Genomic DNA, 27,400 nt, shown 5'->3' with positions numbered 1-27,400 from the left:
TCTCTCAACAACTTTGAGATTTTCTTTTTCCTTTTTCGCTGACACATCTTCCGTTGCCATCAACAGCACTGTGGAAGCAACCGGTGATATCTTAAGTCGGCATAGATAGCTCTGTCACCGTAGAATCAATCGGTCTCGCAGTATCTTCCGTTGGCATCAACAGCACTGCGGCGAGAACGGTTGATTACCTATCCAAGTCTCGGTCGAGAAGGGTCTCTGAACCCTTATTGGTCGAGGTCATCTCATTAGCCTTCTCGGCAAAGTGAGGTGTTACAGTTATTACATTCGGCACATTGAAAGCCGAATTTGATATTGAACTTCGTAAGAATAGTAACCTTATCTTCAGGTTCGAGAGCCCAAGAGGCCGAGACGTGTTCCTTTCTCGACCGCAATCGCAAGACGCAGAAGTCAGTAGCGCGACCTAACGCAACATCAACAAATTTACTCCTTGGCCGAGCTCGGCCGACGAGTTGGCACGCCCCGCAATCACCGAAGGACGTAGTTAGCTTATAGATTACTCGGCCTGCGCGCCACGTAGGCTTGGTAGTTTTTAGGGTCAACATACACAAAAATAGTAAAAACCTTTTCAATGAAAAGTATAAGCAAACCAGGAAAAGGGTTTCACTAAGAACCACTTGATTCGCTGCAAACCAAATTCAATCCCAATTTCCTTCACCAATTGTCTCCTCTAATCCCACCTAACTATTATCAACATAAGTTCGTATCCTATATGCCTTGAAATGCTAAACTTACGATTCACACACCCGCAAATTGCAATTCAAAATTCAAAAATCGAAATACAAACATGAATCAGAAAACTACCAAACATAAATCCAAATCTTAGGAAGTTTAAATATTATAAATAAATAAATAAAGAAAAATCCATGATCTATAGACGGCCACCAACAAACATTCGTTCCTTTAAAAATACCCAAATTAATTTCAAATGAAATTTGGTGGGGGTCACTTCAAACGAAATATCTACAACCAACATTAATTCCACATCTTTTTTTACCTCCGTAGAAACCCTAACAACTGCCACAAATTGTGATGAAAAAGTTAAAGCATATGGTCAATAGTTTATTGCAGCAAGGCCATATGATTCAGCCTTAGAGAGGAAGAGAACCAACCTGAATAGGCATAAGCAGTTGCATGGAAAATATACAATATGCATAGAATATTTACAGCTCTTTCTTTTGACTGCTTAATGCTTACTACCATATGCAGGACCTGAAAGCTACAAATCAATTATACATATCTAAATATTTGGAAGAAATCCTTAAAATGGATTGATGTATAGTAGGACTCAAAGTGCAGACCACATATCTAAATATTTGGAAGAAATCCTTAAAAGACAGACATGAGCATTTCCTCTGCAAAGGCCTGCCTATTCGAATGAAAAATTCATAGATCAGAGAGAAATCTGATCTATGAACTTAACCCCAGTCAATATATGCCCTACTTTTACATACAACATTAATGCACTTAAAAACCACTGATAACATCTCTTGAATCTTTCATTGTGCTCACTGACTTATCAAACACAAAACCAATGAGAACAAAAAATTACATTGCATCCGAAGAGCAAGAGGGTCTGTACAACTTCCCAATGTCCATATCGGCATGCTTGCATCAATGCTGTCTTTAAACACAGAAATCAAACAACTTAATCAACATTCGCATCAAACACGAAACAACAATTCCGTTGAACATACCTAAAGGAAAATATCGTAGCAGCATTTCCCCATCTATTTTCGCTAAAATGAAATCTGTGGCCTCAACAAACTTAAGCATGAAATTAGTTCAATCCCCTCATGAGCTTCAATTTTTTCGATAAGAGGGTTTGATTTATGCGACAAAGCAAACCAATCACTAAACTTTCTAACCAGATCAATACCCAAGTGCCAAAATTCAATATATACTAAAACCCATTTTGCTTTAAAACACTGTTCATAAGCAACAGTGTTGTTCCGTAGCTCTTCATTTTTATTCTTCCCTACTATATTAATTAAGTGTAGGTTAATTTAGATTTGATAAAAGATATGCAACCTGCTATGGGAGCCATGTGGATCCCTGAACATTGCATGCATATGAAGATACCAAGATTCACGCTAGCCAATCGTGGAGCTCTGCACCAAAAAATGGAAACACTACAACAATTTAGAAGAAAAAAAATGTTTGACATATCTGTTTGAGGTTACCCACACATGCAGTATGAAAATATATAGGATGTTGTTTAAATTGAAAATAAGTTTATATATAACCCTTTAATTTACCTTTTTCTCCAATAAAGCCCTGATGTCTCTTCCCCTTCTTTGTAGAACGTCCTACACTGCAGATCGAATCCATATTCTTCCTGGAAAATCCAACCTCATTATTAAAAACCAGCAGAGTAGCCGGAGCTCCACTCCCAGTTATGTCCTTCTTTGTCATCACAAATTCCAGTGTTGGTTCAACCCCTTCTTCGTATTCATTGACTTCCGCATTCTGCAAATCAAAAACCCACAATTAAAATCCACTAAAAGTACAAAACGACAATTTGTTTTCAAGTTCCATTGATGCTAGTATCGAAAAAAATTGAAACTTTTTCACATTTTTTTAGAGACAACAAAAGACCCATAAATTGTTTTGATTTTCGAATAAAAATCAACGAAGAAATAAACCCGGCAAATAAAATTACACAAAAAGAGAAACCCACAAATTATTTCGAGTTTCATTGACGTGGGTAAGGAAAAGATTGAAACTTTTTCACTAATTTTTGGAAAAACACAGCAAAAATTTTAATACCTGTATGAGCTTAATGAGAAAATGGTATGTCTTTCTGGTACAACTCGGTAGATAGGCTGGTGACTGCATGGTGAAGATCAAGAGTTAAAGAGAAGTCGAAATCAGGGAAGAATATGAGTTTTACCCGATGACTCGAGTCGGGAAGGAAGACAGTGGGAGTCGGGAAGGAAGACACACAAAGAGAATATGAAGAAAGAAGTAGTTTTGTAAGATGCTGAGAAGAAAAACAGGGAAGAATAGAGCTTGTGGTTTCTGTGAGAGAGAGCTCATTGTTTCTGGAAGCAAAAGGGAAAAAGGTCGGCTTTCCCGTCCTTCTTCTTCTTTCAAGATTACGAACACGTGTACATCACCAGCACGTGTAAATCAGGAGTAGCGCCAGATAAAGGCACCAACTGAGATTTTGGCAGAAATGAAATAAAACAAACTAAGCAAGGGCAAAATCGGAACTACACTGTTCTTATGAACATTAATTCAGTTGTTTTTGGGTTTTAGTATAGATTGAATTTCAACATTAACTAAGCTTTCTCCTGCAGACATGTATGTGGTACAGCAATTTGGTTGGGAGGAATATGAGTTCACTCTCAATGAAAACATCAATTGTTGGAACCAGATTCACGCACCGCCATGAAGGGTTGAGATGCACAAACGCGTTTACCTGTAAAACAACAAATAACCAAGTAATCTAAGGACCAGTGGTGTGCCGACCAAAGGCTCTCCAACAATTAAGTTAGTAAGCTACAATTGAGACTCAAGAAATAGACAAGAGAATAAATGTACGATGATTGGTTACCAAAGATGAACCCTCCAGTCGAGAAAGAGTCATTTTAGGATATATGAGCCATATTAAACCATGAGAATCCCAGAATAATATTTACGAGTAGAAATTAAGTGAAATTCCATGACAGAATTTCACTATTTAAAATACCGTATTTCGTATGATGTAGTGTTACGACATGTTTATATATTTTGTGTAGATTATTTTTTTTTTTTAACTTTTTAAAGGATGAAAATGCCCATGTTGGCCTACGTAAAGTTTTACATTGACGTATTAAATCTTTTATGTTTCGCTATATTTCTAGGCACATTTGGATAGTACATGTCGATACAAACATATGGGTGCAAACAAAACGTAATTTGGAGTTAAAACGAAAATTCTACAAAACTTGGAACTCCGATAGTATTTTGGTAACTTGACAATTATTTGGAACACATGTGGCCTTAATTTGTGAGCCACATGAGGCCCACTTCTAGAAAATCTAGAACTCTCTCTTTTTCCTTTTCTTTCTCATGCCTCTTATCTCTCTGATATCACTCTCGAACTCTCTCTTCTTCCCCATGAAAACCATACAACACAACCTCTAAAACTTGTCGAATCGATCACCAAACAAACATCACAACAACCCTGACGAGACTTTTCCGACGAGATTCAAGCCATCTCTTACCATCTTGTCAAATTCCAGTAGACATGAGAATATTCTATTCTTCTCTAGCTTCATTTTGGTATTTGGATCGTCGGATTTGGTTGAAAAATGAAGAAGATATGATGATTTAAAATTTTTCCAATTTTCCAACAAGCATTCCCCAGATTCTGGGGATTGACAGTTGATGCGTAAAATAAGTTAACACACAAAATTAAACCCTCTTTTTGACAATTGTAGTATAGATGTAAGTAGGGTATCGTTCTAGGCCGGGGATTAGGAGGGATTGCTAATCTATCCTAAATTAATTTAAAAATATTAAACAAGACTCAAGGATACAAAACTAGGCTAAAAACTCTAATAACTCGAAACACACTTAAAATGACTCAAAATAATGAAAACAATTAAATTAAACACTAGGAACTGAAATGGATGGAAATTAAATTAAAAGACTAACAATAAAGAAAACTAAATAAATAATATAATTTAATAATGGATGGGTGTTTGGTTTTGATGAAAAGTAAATTAAACTTAATTAAATTACAGAATTGACAAAAACATGAAATTAAGGTGAAATGATAAATGACGGACTAGCTAGAGGGTTCTTCTCCACACATGTTATACTTGCATACAAAATGATTTCCAGTTGTTCATTTAATAAATTGTGAATCTCAATACTCTAGATTAACCGTGAACAGCACTTTTTTAATCTTCAAGTTTTCCTTAAGTTATTGAATTGGACGGAAAAACGCATACAACAATTCAAAACATTCTTCAAAAGTCCCCTACGTGAAAAGCACAATAGCGATACAATCAAAGATCATTAAACTTTGTGAAAACTATAAGCATTGACGAGGCATTCGTAACTATGAAAAGCATGATACTCTTGCCAAGAATTTACTTAACGTGATTGTGACTAGCAACCTTTACTACTTGTGAAAATAAGTTCATAACGATTAGGTGAAATTCACTTATATTCTAGCATCAAATTCATGCATGTAAATTAAGCGTGCACTCTCAACCAACATACACAAATCAGTTTTTATACGAACGGATAAGTAAATTGAAATCACAACTTATGAAATCACAACCGAAGGTAATCAATTCATATTACAAATATATTCATGGTTTCGAATTAACCTCTAGCCAAAATAAAATTAATTACACATTATTAAAACAAAAATAAAATAGAAGTTTGGAAAGATTAAACCGAAAGAGGAGGATGCTTCAGTCTGTCCGTGCGCTGCCATTTTCTGCCCTCGGTGCTGCCAAGAGCAGCGCACCCTTCTTTCGGTTTTGCTCCAGCTGCAAGGGCAGCCTTCTTCCCCAGCTGCGCTGGCAGCTCCCTCAAATCAAGTCTGCCCTCCCCTCACCTCTCTCCTCTCCTCTGACTCCCCTTATTTCTTCCTGTTTTCACGCTGCCCCAAAAGGGCAGCCTCTTCGACCGTTTTTTCCCCCTCCTTCTGAAGTCTGCTCTATCCTTTTTCTTTCCACGCCCTGACCTCCTGTCAGCGCCCCCTCTCCCTCCTTTCCAGCTCCAAGACCACCCACTGTCTAACTCCTTTCTTTTATTCTATTATTTTCCCTTCTTTTCCTTTTCCTTTCTTTTTCTTTTCTTTCTTTTTCTTTTCTTCTTTGCCGTTCCTTTCTTCTTCTACAAAACATGAATCATGATGATGTTTCAAACATCATCATGACTTGTTATTATTATTATATATATATATATTTTTTTAATTTTATTTAAAAGCTGATCTACAAAGACAGTTTTGACGAATTTATTACATAAAATTTCACTTGTTCTATTTTTATTTTCTTTGCATAACAAATCCTATAAACACAAAAATAACGTAAATAGCTCAAAAATATAAGGAACTAACTAAGAAAAGACGAGTGAATTCGAAGTAAAAATATATATAAATATGATCCGATCAAATACCCCCACACTTAACTTTTGCTAGTCCTCGAGCAAAACAAAGAAAACTAGAACAAGAAGAAACAAGAAAAACATTAGCTTCCCCCTATGTGACCCTCATAGAATTTCATTTAAGAAAACAAATCATCAAGAACTATAGCTAGCATCAAGGAACTAATCCAAGTTCATCTTCCTAATTCAAATATTAGCAGTAATCTTTGAATCATCCTTGAAGTGTAGTGTGTGAGATAGCCATGCTAATGCAATTTCAAGTTTTTATTTTTAAAATCATCATATGCAAACTAGCGACCTTCTCACTGGATATGCACTCAATCACACATGTGTTTAGTTTTAATGTGTTTCGCTCAAAGAAACAAATGTGAAATTTCTACCATAAGCTTGCATAAAGATCACTTCTCCACAGTCATAATTGCAAAACTTAAATCAAGAGGACTTTTATTGGATGTAATGAGGCTTAGGGATAGGGTTATTGAAATGAAAGAATAGGAAACACAAGTTCCAAGCTATATTGCAAGCAATTCTTTTGTTTAGATTTATAAGAACTCAATTTTTCCAGCGATTCTTCTAGCACCTCCAACCATACCCTTAAACTGAAACTTTTAAAAAAAACTTTTTATTTTCTTTTTATTTTCTTCCTTTTTTTTTCTTCGTATACAATCTTTCTTTTTCTTTTCTCTCTTTTTTTTTTTTTTTTTTTTTTTTAATACAAACATGAAATACCCCCACACTTAATCTTTTGCTAAACATCTTCACAGTACTTCACAAACGTTTCTCATAAAACAATCTCACATTGCTCACTAGCTTGCTTGGAAAGGGTAAGGAAAAATGTTTCAGGTATAAGGGTAGACATATCTGGTGATAAGAAATAAAAGGCTCAACATACATGGCTCAAATTGGCAATCTAATGATATCATTTTTCTTTGGGAAACATGGTTATTTGGGCCATAGTGGTAAACCTAATGCCTCTATCATTTCCAAGTTCATGCAATCAATGACAAACATTTCGAAAGATCGTTACGCAAGTTCTAGAGATGTATCTCACAAAAGTTCATCACACATGAAAGAATAGGAGTGTATGAAAAATGCACACACTTTCAATAGGCTCAAAAACTCACATAGGATGTATATGGTCACTAAATTCACATATAAAGCTTTAAGTCATGCTTTAGTTTCACATCAACAAGGCTATGTGCATTTGGTTTTTTTCAAAGATGGTCAAACATGTACAAAACTAACAAGAGAATTAGGAATTTCACAAAACACATGTTAACTAAGTTCTTGATGATCATGGTTCAAATTTGATCCAATTATATCATTGGGTAGGGAAACTAACAAAAAATCTAATTCAAAACAATAAGGGAAACAAGACAATATTTTTGGATTTTTTAAATTTTCCGAATTTTTAATTTTTTTTAATTTTTAATTTTTTTTTTAATTTTTTTTTTTTTAAAAAAAAAAACAAAACTAATTAAGAACACAAAAAACAACAACACAGAGACAAATGAAATTCTAGAGATTTCTACCCCCACACTTAAACTTGACATTGTCCCCAATGTCAGAAAACACTATAATGCAAATAAAAAATAAAAAATAAAATAAATAATAAGAAACAAAATAAAACAAGTGGACTGAAAACTTCCCTAATTTGCAGTAAAATCAAGCGATGACCCCCAAGCTAAAATTCTGCAATCAACTTCAAGGGTGGAAAGAACCAAAAGTTCCTGCAAAGAAAAGAAATAATTCAGTTAAGTACGCAAGAAAATTAATTAAAAAAAAAAAAAAAAAAAAAAAAAAAATTGCAAACGAAAAATTGAAAATTACGATAAAAGATAATGAATAAAACTAATAAGTAATCATTGGTCGTGCTTGTTGACTTTCCACAGCTTTCCTCTTGAACAGGGTGACACTTAGCTTTTCACTTGCAAGTGATGATTTTATGCTATTGTACTGCAAGGCTTTGCTCTTTGGGAATGTTGCAGTTCCTTATTTGTTCTCCAAGCAGATGTGGCAGCTTCTCTAGTTCCTCAGTTCGGACTCCTTCCGCTGGGATGATTGTGCAAGCTGCATTCTTCTCTGCTTGTTTCTTCTGCACAACGGGCAGGCACGAGGGAAAGGTGTTGGTCCTTATTTCTTTCTTCAATCTTTCCAAGTGCCCACCTCTTGCTTTCTTTCTCCTTGTCCCTAGCTGAATTGTCTCCACATGCTTCGAGGTATCATTTTCACTTCCCTTACTGTCCCCCAGGCAGATGTGGTAGACGAAGAGAAAGCATAAAATGATGAAGATGAGTACTCGAGAGCAAGGCTAGGTAAGCAATCAGGAAAGGGTTCCAGGCAGTTGGCTCCAGATTGGAAGATTGATACCAAATGCTGGCTGATTGCTCTCTTTCTCCTTGTCGGAAAACAAAGACAAGGAGAAGGACATGGAGAAAGCATGATATGAGATACTCTTGCTTTCAACCTTTATGATATGAAATACTTTTGCTTTGAATGGGTTGTTCGCAGGAGTATCCCAAGGAATGAGGAACACAGAGTGACTCGAGAGGATTCTTTGGGAATGCATTTTCGGAGATGAAGAGGTGTTGAGAGGGTGTGCTGAGAGAGTGTGCTTTTGCTGTGGAAGGCGAAGGTAGAAACTTATAGGACTTGTCTTCACAACCGGAACTGTTCTCTCACTTAGTGTCGGCAGCCGGTGGATGGGTGAAGAATACAAATTACGCGCTTTCTGACAAAGCTGCCCGTAATTTCCGCAAAGCTGCCAGTTGCATGTGACAAGTGCTGACTAGGCTGAGAGAGACAGATGGTTGGAATCGGCACTTCGACAGACTGCCCGTGATTTTCGCAGAGCTGAGTTTGCGTGTGACGGGTGACAACACGTCTGGACGAATTGATCTTGCGAAATCCGGGGTTCGGCTCGTGGTTTCTGAGCAAGCCCAACTTTTAAGAAATGAACGCCTCTTTTGAGAAAAGAATCCGGCTTTTGAGAACGGAAACTCCTCTTTTGAGAAAAGAATCCGGCTTTTGAGAAAGGAGCCCCGACTCTTCGATTTGCGAGAGGACGCTTCTCTGAGGAGCGCCTCTTTGATTTCTTCTTTTTATAGAGGCGTTAATTTTGTTCCACAACACACTTGAGTACCCTCCTGTAAACACTCCCATCTTGCACTTGTTTAATCTTGATCAGTCCAACTCTCTTCTTTCTTTACCACCTCTGAAAAATGTCTGGCCCTTCTGATCGTCGTTTTGACTTGAACATTGGTGAAGAGGCAGCTCCGCCTTCACCAGACAACATATGGCGGCCATCCTTCATATCCCCTACCGGTCCCCTTACCGTGGGGGATTCGATGATGAAAAATGACATGACCGCTGCGGTGGTGGCCCGAAACCTTGTCACTCCCAGAGATAACAGACTGCTCGCAAGGCGGTCTGATGAATTGGCGGTCAAGGAGTCTCTGGCTCTCAGTGTGCAGTGTGCGGGTTCCGTATCCAACATGGCCCAACGCCTATATGCCCGAACCCGTCACGTTGAATCCTTGGTGGCTGAAATACAGAGTCTCAAGCAAGAGATTAAAGGGCTCAAGCATGAGAATAAGGAATTGCACAAGCTCGCACACAGCTATGCCACCAGCATGAAGAGGAAGATTGACCAGATGCAGGACACCGATGGTCAAATTTTACTTGATCATCGGAGGTTTGTGGGTTTGTTCCAACAACATCTGCCTTCGTCTTCTGGAGCGGCACCGCGTAGTGAAGCTCCAACTGATCAACCTCTGCCGCCTCCTCCTTCTGTGGCCCCGCCGACTGCTGAAGCCCCGCCTACTACTGAAGCACCACCCGACCAATGAATACTATTAGTTTACATCATTGTAAAATATTTGTACTTTCTTTTTTTTTTTTTTTTTTTTTTTTATGTAAATTTTTTTTTTTTTTATCATTAATTTTAAATTTTATCTTTTTTTTTTTTTTTTTTTTTTTTTATAAATGTAAATTAATGTAAAGAGACTTTGGTTAACCTTCCCCCACACTTAAACTAAATAACACAAACTCACAGAAATCAAACAAATAACACAACTAACTAAACAAGACAAAATGAAAGCATTAAAGATAAGGGTGTAAAAATGCAAATCTGATTGGGTTAGCGATTCCAAAGTCTCCCTTCGTTGAATGCTTGGGTTGCCTCCCAAGAAGCGCTTGATTTAACGTCTTTAGCCGGACGCATCTTTCCTTTAAATTTCCCTCGGCTCCATTTGAACCTAAAATCAAAGAAAGAAAAATAAATCAAATATCAAAAGTAAAATACACAAACACCAATATAAATATAAACAAAAACAAAAATAAAAGGATTAGCAAAGTTGCTAATCCCCGGCAACGGCGCCAAAATTTGATGCGTAAAATAAGTTAACACACAAAATTAAACCCTCTTTTTGACAATTGTAGTATAGATGTAAGTAGGGTATCGTTCTAGGCCGGGGATTAGGAGGGATTGCTAATCTATCCTAAATTAATTTAAAAATATTAAACAAGACTCAAGGATACAAAACTAGGCTAAAAACTCTAATAACTCGAAACACACTTAAAATGACTCAAAATAATGAAAACAATTAAATTAAACACTAGGAACTGAAATGGATGGAAATTAAATTAAAAGACTAACAATAAAGAAAACTAAATAAATAATATAATTTAATAATGGATGGGTGTTTGGTTTTGATGAAAAGTAAATTAAACTTAATTAAATTACAGAATTGACAAAAACATGAAATTAAGGTGAAATGATAAATGACGGACTAGCTAGAGGGTTCTTCTCCACACATGTTATACTTGCATACAAAATGATTTCCAGTTGTTCATTTAATAAATTGTGAATCTCAATACTCCAGATTAACCGTGAACAGCACTTTTTTAATCTTCAAGTTTTCCTTAAGTTATTGAATTGGACGGAAAAACGCATACAACAATTCAAAACATTCTTCAAAAGTCCCCTACGTGAAAAGCACAATAGCGATACAATCAAAGATCATTAAACTTTGTGAAAACTATAAGCATTGACGAGGCATTCGTAACTATGAAAAGCATGATACTCTTGCCAAGAATTTACTTAACGTGATTGTGACTAGCAACCTTTACTACTTGTGAAAATAAGTTCATAACGATTAGGTGAAATTCACTTATATTCTAGCATCAAATTCATGCATGTAAATTAAGCGTGCACTCTCAACCAACATACACAAATCAGTTTTTATACGAACGGATAAGTAAATTGAAATCACAACTTATGAAATCACAACCGAAGGTAATCAATTCATATTACAAATATATTCATGGTTTCGAATTAACCTCTAGCCAAAATAAAATTAATTACACATTATTAAAACAAAAATAAAATAGAAGTTTGGAAAGATTAAACCGAAAGAGGAGGATGCTTCAGTCTGTCCGTGCGCTGCCATTTTCTGCCCTCGGTGCTGCCAAGAGCAGCGCACCCTTCTTTCGGTTTTGCTCCAGCTGCAAGGGCAGCCTTCTTCCCCAGCTGCGCTGGCAGCTCCCTCAAATCAAGTCTGCCCTCCCCTCACCTCTCTCCTCTCCTCTGACTCCCCTTATTTCTTCCTGTTTTCACGCTGCCCCAAAAGGGCAGCCTCTTCAACCGTTTTTTCCCCCTCCTTCTGAAGTCTGCTCTATCCTTTTTCTTTCCACGCCCTGACCTCCTGTCAGCGCCCCCTCTCCCTCCTTTCCAGCTCCAAGACCACCCACTGTCTAACTCCTTTCTTTTATTCTATTATTTTCCCTTCTTTTCCTTTTCCTTTCTTTTTCTTTTCTTTCTTTTTCTTTTCTTCTTTGCCGTTCCTTTCTTCTTCTACAAAACATGAATCATGATGATGTTTCAAACATCATCATGACTTGTTATTATTATTATATATATATATATTTTTTTAATTTTATTTAAAAGCTGATCTACAAAGACAGTTTTGACGAATTTATTACATAAAATTTCACTTGTTCTATTTTTATTTTCTTTGCATAACAAATCCTATAAACACAAAAATAACGTAAATAGCTCAAAAATATAAGGAACTAACTAAGAAAAGACGAGTGAATTCGAAGTAAAAATATATATAAATATGATCCGATCAACAGTGGTGGTCGCTGACCTTTATAAATGTGTTTTCTACTAGATATTGCTTTTATATTTAACCATCGATCTACTTTTATAAATTGTGATTTGACTTGCATATTCTGATCTAAATTTATTTCATGTCTTTGTTGAGCCATTGTAACTCAATTCTTTGCATTCTGCTCGATTTCGTCCCAAAATCGGGTTCCGCTGGGGTTCTGTTAAGTGGTATGTTCCTGCTCCATATGAATTCCGTTGAGTGATCCAAAATGCTTTTGCTATTCGTTCGAATTTCGTTGAGTGGTCCATAATCCCTCATACTCCACAATTATGTTGAGTGGTCATGAATTGTATCATGTTCGGATTTCATTGAGTGGTCCTGATTCCATCATACTTCGTGATTCCGTTAAGTGGTCTGGAAACGTATCTTGTTCGGTTTCACTGAGTAATCAGAAACCAATTTTCCGTTGGATTTCATTGAGTGATCTGAAATCACATCCCTTCTCTTTGTTGGTTTGTTGATTCCTTGTAATTGGTCCAGAATGTGAAAGCTTAGGAGATGTAGGCTTTAGCCAAACTAAGTCACTCTAGCCCTAGTTTTCCGTGGATTTATGAACAATATATTTGAGAACCTTTGTGGTTGATTTAGAAAGGTAAATGGATCTTTATGTGACTTCTTTAGGGTTTTCAGTGGTTTTGATTATGATTTTATAAAGTTAATTATAATTGATGTTTATAAATTGTGATCGATGGATTTGTTTTATGATTATCACATACGTAGGATTATTGTCACTCACACGAGTTTTGTTGCTTATTTGGGTTGTTGCTTGCCCGGTACACCATTCCCATGGTGTAGGGAGATTGTGCAAATGCCAGAGCTTAGTTGATACGAGAAGCTCTTAGTGTAGCAGCCAAAGGTCAAAGAGTGGTTTGGATACCCCTATATCTTTCCTTGTACTTATTTTAGACTTTTTTTGGAGCCTACGGGCGTGTCACCCTAGTGAGGGTTGGTTGTGTTTTCTTGTACAGTTGTATATTTTGACACAGACCCCACCACTGTACTTGTATTTGAGAATTTTAGTCAATGTTTCTTGTTTTGAATTTCCTCACGCCCCTTGCACCTTATCTTCACGCATTGATCCTAGACGTAAGTGTGACTACTTGCGAGGCACACCAATTCCTACTAAATCAAGTTTCCATATCTTGTGGAACAACCATGGTCAATCTAGCAAAGTTGACATATTTCCCATTACTCTGGAATAGGATGATGGTGACATCCCTGATATGTCTATGCAGCTCTATGATAGAAGTTGTTGAGTCCATAACCGATCTTTTAAGGTGTCGTATTCCGGTCCACCTTATCCCGGCCTTGAAAAATCATGATCCCACACTTTGCTCCCAATATGCATCGATAAGACATGTGTGGAACTTGACAATTGGCTCCAATTCTATATCCTTCATTTCTGCCGGCAGTTTCTCAGCAAACCTTAATTTGAATTTTTCTATTGGATGCACCCGTGAGATTATTAAAGGTGGCAGCTTCTTTAACTTGGTTGCTTGTATTACACACAATAGCATTGGATAAGATGTTAGTTGCTTGTATGATAAGAGGTTCACTCTTCAGCCACTCGTTACATAATGGTCTTAAAGCACCCAAGATTTCACATTCGTTATAGTTAGGGCTGGTTTGGTATTACTGTGCTTTGAAAAAAAGCTGCTGTGAGAATAAGCGGCTGTGAAATAAATCAGCAGAGTGTTTGGTAAACTTTTTTGTAAAAGTGCTTTTGGAAAAAAAGCAGTCTAATAGTAGGTCTTTTCATTAAAGAAGCACTGTAGCTCCGTGTGCTTTGAAAAAAAGCCAGTTTTCCAAAGCTGCAAATAGCAGCTTCAGCTTTTTCCTTTGATTTCAGCTTATTCTCACAACAGCTTCCAAAATAAGCCCTTTTTTTTCAGTTTACCAAACACCTAAAACCCTCACAGCTTTTTTTCATGGGTGCTTTTTTTTTAAGTACCTCACTCCCAAACTAGGTCTTAGTCCAACGTGAGAAAAAACCCAAAATGTCTAGAATCACGGAACATAAATGTAATTTCCTTATCCAAAGGAATCTTATAAGCTGCACCCATACCAAAACACCACTCCAAATACTAAAATGTTAATCATAAGAAAAATCTGGCAACTGAAATTCCATATTATCTATGTACGTACTACACAGGTGTATGCCATGAAATTTTTAAAATGCCTTGCACAATTTGAAGTTTGGAATTGATTTCGGGTGAACTTGTACAAAAGCAATTACTCTTTAAAGTAATAACAAGAATAATTCCACTACCTTGCCTTTGTCTTACTAAAAACGATGGACTTGCCCTTATGACTAAACCAAAATTCTCCTTCGATCAAAAACATAAATTCTCCCGGTCAAAAATCAATATATATATATATATACACACTTAATTATATTTTGTTTCAAAATGGGTCTACAATTAGAAATTGAGTGTATTTTTGCTCACCATTAGCAAGTGGTGAAGTGCAATTTGGATTGGGCCAACCCGAACTCGCCCATGTCCAACCCGAATTTAAACCCTAATAAGTAGGTTTTTTCTTAGTTATAACCCGCCCGAAACCAACCTAACTTCAACTCGGTCATTTATTAGGTTGGGTTGGGTTGTTCGTTTGCCCGCCATGCCCATTCCGATTTACCAACCCGCTCTAAACCGATTATAAACCAAATGAACTAATGCACATATTACAACCAAGTCAAACAACCAACAACGTTTATTGTAATACCCTGGAAAAAAAAATTTTAATATGTTTATGAGAATGTGGAGAAAAATCGAAAATAAATCGATTTATGGTTATGAAAATTTAATTGAAAATTTTTAAAGTGTTGTTTCTGGAAATTATTATAGTTACGTTGTAAAATTTATCAATAAGTGGAAAAGACGAAATTTCCCCTAGTTGGCTTAACGTAATTATACGATGACGTGTTTTATCCTCATATATTTTATTGGATTTCTTGGCATATTTGGATAGAGCTCGATCTCACGAACGCGTAGGCACAAACCGTTCTTGAAATAGAGCTATAACGAAGGAGTTATTAACATTTAAAGTTGAGGACATTTTTGTAAATTTAACCTAATCTAGAAGGCTCCAACAATTTCAGAGCAGGGAGGAAGTGCCACGTATGTGGCTAGATGTTATGTTAAGGAGAGATCAACGGCTGTGATGAAAAGGGAGGAGAGAAAATGAGAGATGGGGGGAACGGATGGGCCAAGGAGGGAAGGGGAGAGAAGGAAAGGGCGAATCGGAAAGAAAAGAAAGGAGGGGAAGGGAAAAAAAGGAGGAGTACTAGATCACCCTGACTCGGTTTCTCTAGCAACCCGACCTAGTTATGTTCACTCCCTTATATGGTTTTCCGTCGGTTTTTTTCGGCGAACCATATCAAATAAACACTTGGGAAACACTCCATGACCTTCCCTTTACCAATTACAACCCAAAATTGATGGAGATTGGCTTCGATTTAGTGAAACCCGCACCAGTAGGTGCAATGGATCTGTGTCGTCGATTCTCCCATTTCTGAAACAATTTCTTTTGATCACCACCTATAGCATCCTCTTGAGCTCAGGAACAAAGCCCAAACAAGTTTGGGAGCGGCGGAGTTGTTTTGGAGACGAATCAAGAACACCTCAAATCAAGGGTTTTCGGCGGTTGGAGGGCGATTTGAGGTGTTTCCCGGCTGAATTGGATTTTGGTCCAGGTATAAAAGTTGTTCCTCTCATTTAGATCTACTTGCCTATAAAATTTGATAATTTTTAGTGTTGGTCAGAATTTGGGGTTTCCATTCACTGGAAATCACCACCGGCGGCAGCGCGTGGCTAGTGAGTCGATGCTATTTTTTTATACGAATTTTGATATTTCAATTATATATTTGGTATCCGTTTGATGTGTTTCGATTATTAACACGAATGTTGGATACTTCGGTTAATAGCATATTTTCGGAAATGAATTTAAAGGAAATTGTGAACTACGAAAGGCTTGATCTCGCTTAAGGGTATGTAGGCAGTCTAACAAGGGTTAGATGCAGCCTTAATTGATCGAATTTTGACCTCTTGTTGGGAATTTGAGTGAAGGGAAGAAATTGGTGATAAATAAAAATTATAAACGTACGTTTTTGATAAAATGATTTTGGTTGTAGATTATGTGAGTAATTATTGAATGTTAAATTAAGAATAGTGTTTAAAGGTAGTAAATTAAACAAGAGGGTCTATCATCGGAATTATTTCCCGAAAATAAATATTTTGGGGGCGGGGCGCTACGTTTATAATATTTGGTACAATTTCATTTAAAGGTATACTTGATATGATAAAGCTTTTGGCATTGGGGTGTCATGAAGCACTAAACTTTTCTATTTACAACTAACTATTTTTCTTATTTAATAGAAATACAAATTGAATTTGAACAACAATACTTGAGTTCGACTTTTCTTTATGCTTGGATATGAAGTGTTGCTCTCTTTTTTTTTCTTTTCATACAAGTTTTGATATTTTCTTGTATTTTTAATTCAAACTTTGCATGGTAAAACTTGCATATTTGGTTTAACTTTTACGCATATATCAATTTGTGGAATTGGATTGAAGTTTTGATTGATTTGTAATATTGAAGTTAACTAGCTTTGATGCTATTTCGCCTTAATTTTTTTTTAAAGAAAATTATTGCAAAAGAAGTTGCTAAAGGATTAAACTCAAAATAGTTGGGCAACCCAAACCCAACCCGAATAAACCTGCACCTAATTAAATCTAGATCTGACTCGAACCCGAGCCTGAATTTTGAATGACAAGTTAGGGTTGGGTTGACCTTCTAACCTGCCCGAGTTGCACTCTTTGCCACTCTACTTATTATCATTGGATGAGTTTAAATTTTAAAATTTATTTTATTAACATGTCGAAATTTGAACTTATCAAATAGTAAATAAAGGAAGAGTAAATTGTAGCAATGGTCCCTCAACTAAAAATCAATTACCATTGGTCACTTTACTCATCAAAATGTGTAGCTATGGTCATTTTCGTCAACTTTGTTAGAATTTTGTCAAAATAAGTTATGTTGAAAGGACCATTGCCACAATTGGGGTTCCTCAACTCATCAAAACGTGTAGCCAGGGGTGGATCTATTAAGGGACCACCCGAAGCTCGGAAAATAGCTGTGAGGATCTTCAAGGACCACCCAAGTCTGGGCAATGATGGAGAAGAACAGCAGCCATGGCTGCTGCACTCTGTGCAAAACCGGAGGAGGAAGAAGAAAACCAATTTTTTTTTTTAAAATGACTTGGCCAAAACGACGTCGTTTTGAGCCAAGTCATTAAAAAAAATTTAAAAACTCACTCACCTCACGTGAGAACCTTCACAAGGTAGAGGATCGGTTCCTTCACACGACAGAACCTTCACCTTACGGATACTTAATCATCCGTCGCTCACCTCGCTTTTGTTCCTTACGGCATCGATCAACTCTCTACACTCTCTGCAACTTGCACCAACGGGCGACTACATATGAGGCTGGTTCAGACTCTGCACGGCATCAATCTGTAACCCTTCTGATGCTCTGCATTTTTTCTCCGTGTAAAGCTTTGGTTTGGACTCTGGAGGTTGCTCATCTTCTTCTTGGTCGAAGAGGTTTTTACTCTCTTTGACTCTGTCCATTAAATAATCTGTTGCTTTTTTCGTACGTAGTTGTAGATGATATTTTGTGTGATTGAGAATTTGAGAGGGCAATTCGAATGATTTTTGTGAAAAGGTTTAAACTTTGATGTTGTAAATTGTGAAAATTGAGTCTTGATTCTGTGTTAGCTGTGTTCACTTATTCGTGCTTGTAGAATTTTCATTCTTGGAGTGAATAGAGTTACATTTTCCATGAAACTGGATGCTTTACAAGTGTTTTTTCGATTGAGTTGAGTCTGTTTGCATTCTTGGAATTAGCGAATTTAGAGGAAGATAGGTTGGGAAATCAACTGTGTTGGATCAAAGTCCAAGTGTAAAGAGTTTGTTTGTTAATATTGAGTTGAGTCTGTTTGCATCTCTATTAAAGCATGATGTAGCTGTATACAGGATATATTGCATTTGTTCTTTTGCATCATGTAACCCAAACATGTGTCAGTTTTTCTTCAATTTAGTTCATACCGCAGACAATTAAGTTTCAACAGTGTGATTACTAGCAAGTAATTGACATTACTGCATAAAACTGTGATTTTGGCGTATGTTTTGAAGCATCGAACAAGTCTTAACCTTGAATACAAGTTATACAACCAAGGTGCTTAGCTAGAAATGTTAACAGTAAGATTGAAACTTCATTAGAATTGAGTTTTAGTTGCAGAGGTGTGGGGGTGATTGGTGACTCAAAAGATAGTTTCTTATTTTTCTAGCCACGGTAAAAAACTCGTGTAGAACAGGTGCTGCTTTTGCCTCTCATAGGAAGATAGTTTTTTATTTGTCAGTCTATTTGTGGCATGCATCTCTTTGTCTTTGTCTTTGTCTTTGTCTTTGTCATTTATATTGGGACCACCCTAAGTTGAAATCCTAGATCTGCCACTGTTGTAACTATGGTCATTTTCGTCAACTTCGTCAGAATTTTGTCAGTTGGATTAACGTTGATGGACTATTGCTACAATTGAGTTAAGGTTGATGAACCATTGCTCTAACTGGGTTAAAGTTGAGGGACCATTTCTCCAGCTGGATTAAAGTTAAGGGACCAATGGTAATGAATTTTTAGTTAAGGGACTATAGCTACACATTTTGATGAGTTTAGGGATCAATGGTAATGCATTTTCAGTTGAGGGACCATTATTCCAATTGACTTAAAGTTAAGGAACCATTGCTACAATTTACTCGCTATACTAATAAAGGAATCACATGGTCAGCAAAAATATAAAGGAAAATTTTATTTAGACCCATTTATCCTCTTTTTACATCCAACTTATCATTATTTTTCTTAAAATTCCAAATGTGCCCAACAATTCTCCCTGTACACCCAAATTGAAAAAGAACAAAAAATAAAAAATAAAATTCCAACACTAGAAAACTCCAGCCACCCATCTCTCCAAATCCCGACCACCCTCAATTTTTACCCTCCCAACCCCACACCGCCACCTTCCTTACCACCCACAATGAAACCCCCAAAGATGTCAACCATCACTACCCCTTTCCCAATCTTCCACGCAATCCTTTTAACAGTCTGAATTATGTGAAGCAGCCAACCAATGGAATCTAACGTTGCAGTAGAAGTAGGATTGGAAGTTGAAAATTTTTAAGTTCAAAACTTTAAATTATAGCCATCGATCATTGAACACGATTTGATAAGAAAAAGGATTAATCAATTAATCCTAATAAAAACCAAAAATAGTTTGCATTGATAGCTGGATTTAGTTTGCATTAGAAAAGAGAGTTCAAATACTTGAGGTGGAGTTTTTTGTTGACAGTTTGCTTCCAAAAGATTATGCATTTGCCCGCAAGGTATTAGGTATCAATGTCAAGCAAATAAGGGTACGTTGAAGTGGTTCTTGCATTTTGCATGGGAGAACTTAATGAGTTTTGACAATCCAAGTCTACACTGTTGTGGACACACTTCTATTTTCAAGTCCCTCAACGTTCTTCACTTGCGACAAATTAAGTGAGTGATGAAATTCTTGAGTACAATTTGTCTAACTATCCAGTTCTTGAACAATAAGTTAGAGTGAGTGATGGCTGAGATCTTTGGGGTTTTCATTGTGGGTGATAGATGAGGTGGCAATGAGGTAGGGGAAAAGTAGAAACTAGGGGTGATTGGGTAGGGAGAGGTAGGGTGTAGGGGTGGGCAAATGGGTCTTGGACCTGCGGTTCGGGATGGGTACAAAATGGGTCTTAATATTATGTATAAGAAACAGGGCGGGGCGGGGCGGGCCTAAAAGTTATAAGAAATGTGGCCTCGGATTAAACTGTTCAACTGTTGGATATGATTGGATTTAATTTAGAACACGCGTGGCAAGACATTCTGCCAAGGAAATGCATTCCATCACCAAACTCAATGAAAATTTTTCTTCTTTCTGCCAAGTCGCGTGTCCATCATCAAAGCAAATGCAGTTATGAAACTTTTCTTCTTCCTGCCAAGAAACCAAAACCATTTCCCAAAAATCCCACAAAACCCACAAATTCCCAGAATCCAATCCAGGAATCATCTTCGAAACTGGATTTTTCTCCCACAAAACCAGCTCCTTTCCCGACCCAAATATTCCTTCTTTCCTTAAATTCAAATGGATCTTCACAAAATTCAACAGCTATCGTTCTGGTTTGTTACTGTGATTCTCTCCACGTTGTTTTTCAACGTGTCGGCAAACTTTGTGCTCTCCATGTTGGAATTTAGGATTATTTTATTGTTTGAATTTGGGCTTAGCCCGTTTATATTAAGGTTTCGCTTTCTTGCTTATTAGGGTTATGTTAGTTCCCTATATATATGGTGCTTTGTAGCTCGTAGAATAATAAGTTAGTCACAATGTAGTCTCTTAGGGTTTTGTAACCGTTTCGACATTCTCAGTTTGTTTAATAATATTCTTATTATTTTATAGTTTTGTTCGTATCGCACCCTAATATTTAACTTGGTATCAGCAGGTTTGATCTTTTGGGTTTAATCTGCTTCTGCTCTGTTCATGTTAGTTTGTTGGTCTTCGTTTGTATGTCTCGGTTCCTCGTAGATTCCTCTCTGGTTTGTTCTGAACCACTACTAGATCCTAGATCCGCAACCATACCCATACCAGTTTCTGATTGCCGCTGCAACAACTCCCATCCCCGCATCACTGCCATGCAGCTTAATCAACCCGCACTTGTACCTAACCTGCCACTTTTGCTTTGCATCCATGATTTCCCTGATGTAACCTACTAGAACCACCAAAGCTACACCAAAATGCCATCGCCTTCGAACGCTGTCACCACCACCTGCCGTCTGCAACCAAAAGTCGCGTCGTCGCTATTTGCACTTGTTCGCACAAAAAAAAAGGGTATGAAGCTCACAATCTGTTGGGCTATTATGATTTGTTTGAAGGCCTTTGGTTAGGCCTTTGTTGATTGAAGCCTGAATTGTTCGTTTGCTCGCTTAATTGCTCGCCCGCTTGCCTTGTCGTATCCGCCTAATGGAGCTTGCCTTATCGTGTCCGCCTAATGGAGCTTGTCTTGTCGTGTCCGCCTAACAGAGCTTGCATCCGCATCTTCTTGTTGCAAACTCTTGTCGTGTATCGCCATGAGTTTGACGGGGGTGTTGGAATTTAGGATTATTTTATTGTTTGAATTTGGGCTTAGCCCGTTAGTATTAGGGTTTCGCTCTCTTACTTATTAGGGTTATGTTAGTTCTCTATATATATGGTGTTTTGTAGCTCGTAGAATATAAGTTAGTCATAATGTAGTCTCTTAGGGTTTTGTAGCTATTTCAGCATTCTCAGTTTGTTTAATAATATTCTTATTATTTTACAGTTTTGTTCATATCGCACCCCGATATTCAACTCTCCATTGACCACAAGTTCAACGGCTCTACTTTTGCGGTGGATCTGTAACTCAGCGGCAATGCCCATCCGTCCGAAATCGTTACTTCGTCAAGCTTGGGATTGGACCAGTAGACCCAGCCCGTTTTAAACAGGTCGGGTTAGGTCCTGTTCTACATCTCAAAATCCTTATACCTGCCCTATCCTGGCCCGTTGCATTGTAAAACAAGTCCGGTCCGGTCCCTTCAAAATTTGGGCTAGCCCAGCCCATGCCCACCCTTAGTAGGGTGGGTAGAGTTTTCTAGTGCTAGAATTTTTTTATTTTTATTTTTTGGATGTTGAAAGAGAATTGTTGCACACATTTAGAATTTCAAAATAAAAAATGATACGTTAGGTGTAGAAAGAGAATAAATGAGTTTGAATAAAATTTCCCTTTTCTAAAACTTGATCATTTTTTAATATAGAATTTAGAAAAGAGGCTTGCATTGTTAGACTAATAATAAAAAAAAGGGAAAGTGGGAAAGTGGGAAAGTGGGAAGGTAGTTGTACATATACAAGATCATATAAACTAATCCTATGCTATCAACAACCTCAATTGCAAAGAAAAATGATCATCATATCCATTCAAAAAGTAAATAGATAGATAAGCTCTTCCAAGTTCCAAAGCCTTCCAAAACTTTCCTTTATAACTAATGAAGTATCCTCCTTAATTGAACCAAGTATGCTTCTGGAAAAAGCCCTAGGCTTAGTTTCAAACTTGGCAATAAAGTTTCAAAATAACGGGCATACATTCATAAAGTGTAAAGGGATTCGGTTCGGTTTGGTTCGGTTTCCAAACCTTCAAAACCAAAACTGAACCAATAAGGCTCGGTTCGATTTTTTCTTTGGTTCGGTTTTCTTTCGGTTTTCGGTTTTTCAGTTTCGATTCGGTGTTCGGTCCCCTTTTTTCGGTTTTCAGTTTTTTGAAACCACCCCTAACACAGAGCGCACAAGTCACTCGGATTTCGTGTATAATTGTTTCTACAAATTAAACTTCTTTGCTTCTCTCCCTGTTAGGGGAAATTTTGAGAAATGAGCATCTATGTACAACAAATCTAAATTACCTCAATTACAAGGTTTTTTCTTCTACTCATTCACTTCTTCGAAAAACATCTTTATATATGCTGGAAAGAATCGTGAAGAGCTCGAACCACTCAGTCCTTTAGAAGTTAGAAGTTTACTTCTTTTCCTCAAAACAGAGTTCCTGAAATCGCGTTAAGCTGCAGTCGAAGAGCCAGAAGTTCAGTGCAGAAACGGCCAAAATACATGTCATAAGTTTAGAAAGTAAAATTAAACCCTGTATAGTAAAAGTACTCAATAATTTACTGCTAAGCATAATGGAACTTAGTTCAAAGACACACCGGTTCAGAAGAACATTAGGATTGTAAGGAAAGAGATCCTTTCGGTGTAGATTTTCAATCGAATTTTTCAATGAAAGTAGGCACCCTTTGGCTTCTTTAAAATACTTTCCTCCACTTTGAGTGCTCTTGCAACTCCAGACATCCGATGCAACTTTTCTTCTCTTAGATGATCGATTTGTAGCATGTCGACCCACTGAAAACTCCACAAATAAGCTTCATGAATTGAACACTTTACGCAAGCACCTATGAAAGAATGCATTAAGCACAGTGAGAAGAAATTTAAAAATACAATTATGAAGCAAATGCGAATCTCTAGGGTCAACTACATTCGTTTTCTTTCTCCTTTGCTGCTAATCAGTTAAGAGAGGTCATTCAGGAGTAGAGGGTTCTTGCCTCATATCGTAGTTCACCATTTCAATTCATGATTAACCAATAATTCAAAAAATCAAAGAATAAAACCATAATAAGGCTTAAAGTAGGTAACAATCACCAGAACAGCAAACAGGCTTAAGGGTTGAATTTGAAACAAGCAAAAGTAGCAAAGTACAATTCAAGGTCCATTTGATAACCATTTCGTTTGTAGTTTTCATTTCTTCACACTAAACTTAGAGGCAAAGTATATGGAATGATGAATGAATAAAAAATGTGGAGAAAGTGTAGTAGAAGGGAGAACGGAGAAATGCGCATCGAACAACAAAATAAAAACCAAAAACTAGAAAGAGAAAACCTACTTAAATTTCTTCTCAGTATTTGGTTCGGTTTTCATGTTGTGTATCATTCTATATTCATTTTTTCCACGTTCTTCCCACCACCCTTCGTCTATCCTTATCCATCTCTCCTTTCTTCCTTATTTCCTCTTTATTTCTAACCAAAACGTGAAAGCTAAAAACAAAAAATGAAATGGTTATCAGACTGTTTGATTCAAATGGGCCCCTAGCTTTCTCAAGTTTAGAGAAGTAGAATATAACTAGTAGAATAAAGACCTTAAAAGATATTCTGCACAGCTGATTCCGGTATCTTTCGAAATAAGGTAATCAAGGAGCACCTGATGGTCATACCTCAACTGCAAAATTGAAAAGACGCAAACTGTCATATCGTCAAGGATTCCTTTCCCCCCTCCCCACCAAGACCACTGACCTGAAATTAAAAAATAGAAACATGCCAAGGTAGAAATGGGTGGCTATATAAATATCAAATAATGAGCATCTTGCCTCTAACAGAAATAGATGGAATAAGAGCACAGGATTGAAAATATAAGACATGAAAAAACGTATTGCCCTCTGAATCCTGAAATGCTCCCTTTTCCTTTTCCAACCTATATTAAACACAAAAATTGTTAAAAAGAATCCGTGAAAGTACTTTTCAGAAAAATGAAAAAAGTAGGATATTTATTCCTTACCATTCTTCGGCACAAAAAGGACAGAGAGCAATTGCAGGAGAACTTTGAATAATACATCATCCTACAGTTCAAGACAGGGCCAAGAAATGAAAATTTTGATTACAAATCAACGAATAATGCAATCCTTCGAAGCAATAGACACGAGCCAAATACATTAAGAACTTCGATGCACATATAGTACAATTTAATTAACTATGCACCAACTTCTGAAGAAATAAAAGGTCACACCTCTTTAATGTATAGTTGGAGGAATGATTTAGCAAAGTCACACATTTTTCAAAATACATTTCATGGTCCACTAACATATCAGTTGGAAGATGCCCTTGAAGCAGAAATATAAAGCTCCAATAGACCTTTCTTTCTTCCACAACAATCCAGCTCTGTTTTTGAGTCACACATCAAGCGTAAGTTCCAAATAACACAAGCACATTTGTTGTTAGTTCCTTCTTTTGAGCTAATCAAACCAAAAGAACACCTCAGAAAGAGGAAAATAGCCTGTCTTTGCAGATGGCGGGAAGACAGACTGTTTACTTCTGCATCAGAAACATTGGATAGAAATGGAGACCCTTCTAGGCAATCATCCTGATATTCTAGAGGAGTAATGGGTTGCCTCAGAAGCTCTCCAAAGTAATCATGGACAAGTTGCAACCATGAAACAAGAACCGACTGCTGAGGGTAGGTTTGGAAAATGAGCCTGATCATAAGCATCTGTAGGTTTGCACCATGTACTTGCAATCAAATTATATTGTCAGGATTTAACACAAGCATAAGTAATAATCTAATAAACTAAGTCAAGAAGCGTGTTCCCAGGAAAATATGCAAATAACATATTATGTTCTGTAGATTTATATAAACGTCATTATAAAACTACAACAGTAATGCACCAAAAGAACATGTTAATTCTCATATAAATACAAAGGAAAATGTTGTAGGAGATATTATTGTTTCCAAAAGGAGAAACAGATATTGACTAGCATCTCGTTAGTAAAGGCCTATACCACACCAGCATCATACGTACACAACAACTTGAGACTTATACAGATGGTATTGGCGGGAATATTGAAGGATCTAGAAGTCTAGGTACTACTCAATCCAACTCAACTAAGCTTTTTATTTTTCAGGAACTTAACATTAGAAACGGGAAAACCTAAGCCTGCTGCTTAAGCTATTTTCAAACTGCAGATGCATGACAGTTATCCATTTCATGCTTTGTGACATCAAACTTTTGTGTAATGCTTAGGTTTTCTGCATAGATACACAACCAACATCCCTAAAATCTTCTAAACATCAATAGTTATCTTCAAGAAAGGAATCAGGCAAACACATACCAATAACTTGTGTCTAAAGTATTGAGAGATGCACTTGTTGAAATTACTGCAATGTGCTTGCTCACCAAGGCACCAACATAAAAGCTGCGGAACAAGGGTGATGAATGTAGAAAAAACTGGGTGATGTTTGTCTGTAGATCCACCTGAAGCTTTCGCAGAACCACTTTGCTCAACCATGGAACGGAGAAACTGAATCAAATTTCCTAGAAACAAGGATCTTTGAAACAAAGCATCTGCTCTGGACCCTTTCTGAGCATCAGGCTTTGCACCAACATGAATCTCATCTAGTAAATTCCAAGGCACAGTTGAAAGAACGGAATTGATAGAATCAAAGAATACCTCAACAAGTTCATCATCGTCTTCTGACTTCAAATATTTCCTTATATCACATAAAACCCAAACTACACCAGCCGTGATAGACCAGTCAGCATTTTCCAGCTTAGGCTTTAACACAAGAATCAACCTCGACGAACCAGAATGAAGATCATCAGCTCCATCCACAGAACATGATGAAGAACAAGACACTGCCACAGTGATAGCCAAATTCATACAAACACACAACAAACGGATAAAGCCTTCCCAGTTGCTCCCCCTAAAAAACACATAGAACTAACAAATGAAACACAAAACCCAGTAAAATCCCATCTATAATTACATTTGTCCTAGTCAGAGAAGTTGTAACAAGGAATTCCGACACAGCAACAACAACATTGCATGCCAGATGCTTGACATATTGACCCTCCACTGTCAGCAAAACCATCTATTTGAAAAACAGCACAATTTGAAGCTCCAACGTATACAAAGTTTACAAACAGAAAAATGAGCACATATGATTCATTCATATGAAATATATATACACGCACATGTACATACATATATATATATATATATATATATATATATATAGGGAATTGTTATTAGCACTCCAAAAATCTCGTTCTACACTCCAAACTTTCTAGAAAGAAAAATACACTTGTGAGGAGGAGTGTAAAATGAGATTTTTGGAGTACCAAACTTCCCTATGTATATATATAGGAAATTACCAAGTGAGTTACGATTTTAGTCGGACACATACAATCACTCTTACAATCCAATCCTATCGCCACTACCTGATCAAGGAAAGTTTGAGCCTTTTTATCAGAGGAAGTCAAATTTGCAGTTTCTAGAAAGAGAGAGATAGAGAAACTGACATTTTCAGAGTCCAGAGCTTGACTTGTCGAAGAACCTGAGGGAGAGTGACCAGAACTTCGCTCTCTTGGGCTACCAAAACGACGCCGGATTCCTGCAAAAGGAACAGAGAAATGAGCTTCTGAAACCAATGAAACGAAACCCTAATACGGCAGTGTGGACGGAACTGACGGTGTACGGACGGAGAAAATCGTCGTCCAAACGGCACAGCCGCGAGAGCTTCGAATCACTGCACATCGCGTCAGAGAGTCTGGAGAGGACACGAAACGCAGCGTTTAGAAGGCTCGTTGTGGTGTTCGGTGATATATTGGGAAACATCAGGGACAGTTGTGATATATTGCAATTTGTTGTGC

General features: G+C 37.1%; 2 protein-coding genes across 16 annotated transcripts; both read right to left on the bottom strand.

Moving 5' to 3' along the window:
- Positions 1 to 1,265: 1,265 nt before the first annotated feature.
- LOC103428488 (protein NO VEIN-like) lies at positions 1,266 to 3,142 on the bottom strand. 4 transcript variants are annotated; one of them, XR_528456.4, is made up of 4 exons: positions 2,788 to 3,138; positions 2,277 to 2,487; positions 2,050 to 2,129; positions 1,266 to 1,642 (listed from the first exon to the last, which is right to left on the bottom strand). XR_528456.4 is itself a non-coding variant. In XM_008366590.3 (4 exons), exons 1-3 carry the CDS (start codon positions 2,854 to 2,856, stop codon positions 2,107 to 2,109), a joined length of 303 nt encoding a protein of 100 aa, XP_008364812.1. In that variant the 5' UTR covers positions 2,857 to 3,083; the 3' UTR covers positions 1,368 to 1,608; positions 2,074 to 2,106. The 4 variants fall into 4 exon arrangements, 2 of the variants coding, with proteins under 2 accessions (XP_070679644.1, XP_008364812.1); XR_003774506.2 differs by having other exon boundaries at positions 1,266 to 1,638; positions 2,788 to 3,086; XM_008366590.3 differs by having other exon boundaries at positions 1,368 to 1,608; positions 2,074 to 2,129; positions 2,788 to 3,083.
- Positions 3,143 to 22,734: 19,592 nt separating this feature from the next.
- Positions 22,735 to 27,365, bottom strand: LOC103439245 (uncharacterized). 12 transcript variants are annotated; one of them, XM_070823538.1, is made up of 9 exons: positions 27,219 to 27,365; positions 27,050 to 27,141; positions 25,860 to 26,451; positions 24,760 to 25,239; positions 24,532 to 24,592; positions 24,344 to 24,447; positions 24,116 to 24,195; positions 23,133 to 23,325; positions 22,735 to 22,991 (listed from the first exon to the last, which is right to left on the bottom strand). In XM_070823538.1, the coding sequence occupies exons 1-4, from the start codon at positions 27,363 to 27,365 to the stop codon at positions 24,838 to 24,840; spliced, it is 1,233 nt and encodes a 410-aa protein (XP_070679639.1). In that variant the 3' UTR covers positions 22,735 to 22,991; positions 23,133 to 23,325; positions 24,116 to 24,195; positions 24,344 to 24,447; positions 24,532 to 24,592; positions 24,760 to 24,837. The 12 variants fall into 12 exon arrangements, with proteins under 12 accessions (XP_070679639.1, XP_028960545.1, XP_070679643.1 ...); XM_029104712.2 differs by having other exon boundaries at positions 23,133 to 23,375; positions 24,191 to 24,447; positions 25,860 to 26,120; positions 26,199 to 26,451; XM_070823542.1 differs by having other exon boundaries at positions 23,133 to 23,375; positions 24,191 to 24,447; positions 24,835 to 25,239; positions 25,925 to 26,120; positions 26,199 to 26,451.
- Between the last annotated feature and the right edge of the window lie 35 nt (positions 27,366 to 27,400).

This window comes from Malus domestica, chromosome 06, assembly GCF_042453785.1.
Source record: "Malus domestica chromosome 06, GDT2T_hap1".
Taxonomy (NCBI): Eukaryota; Viridiplantae; Streptophyta; class Magnoliopsida; order Rosales; family Rosaceae; genus Malus; species Malus domestica.
This window is presented reverse-complemented; position numbering and strand designations above follow the sequence as displayed.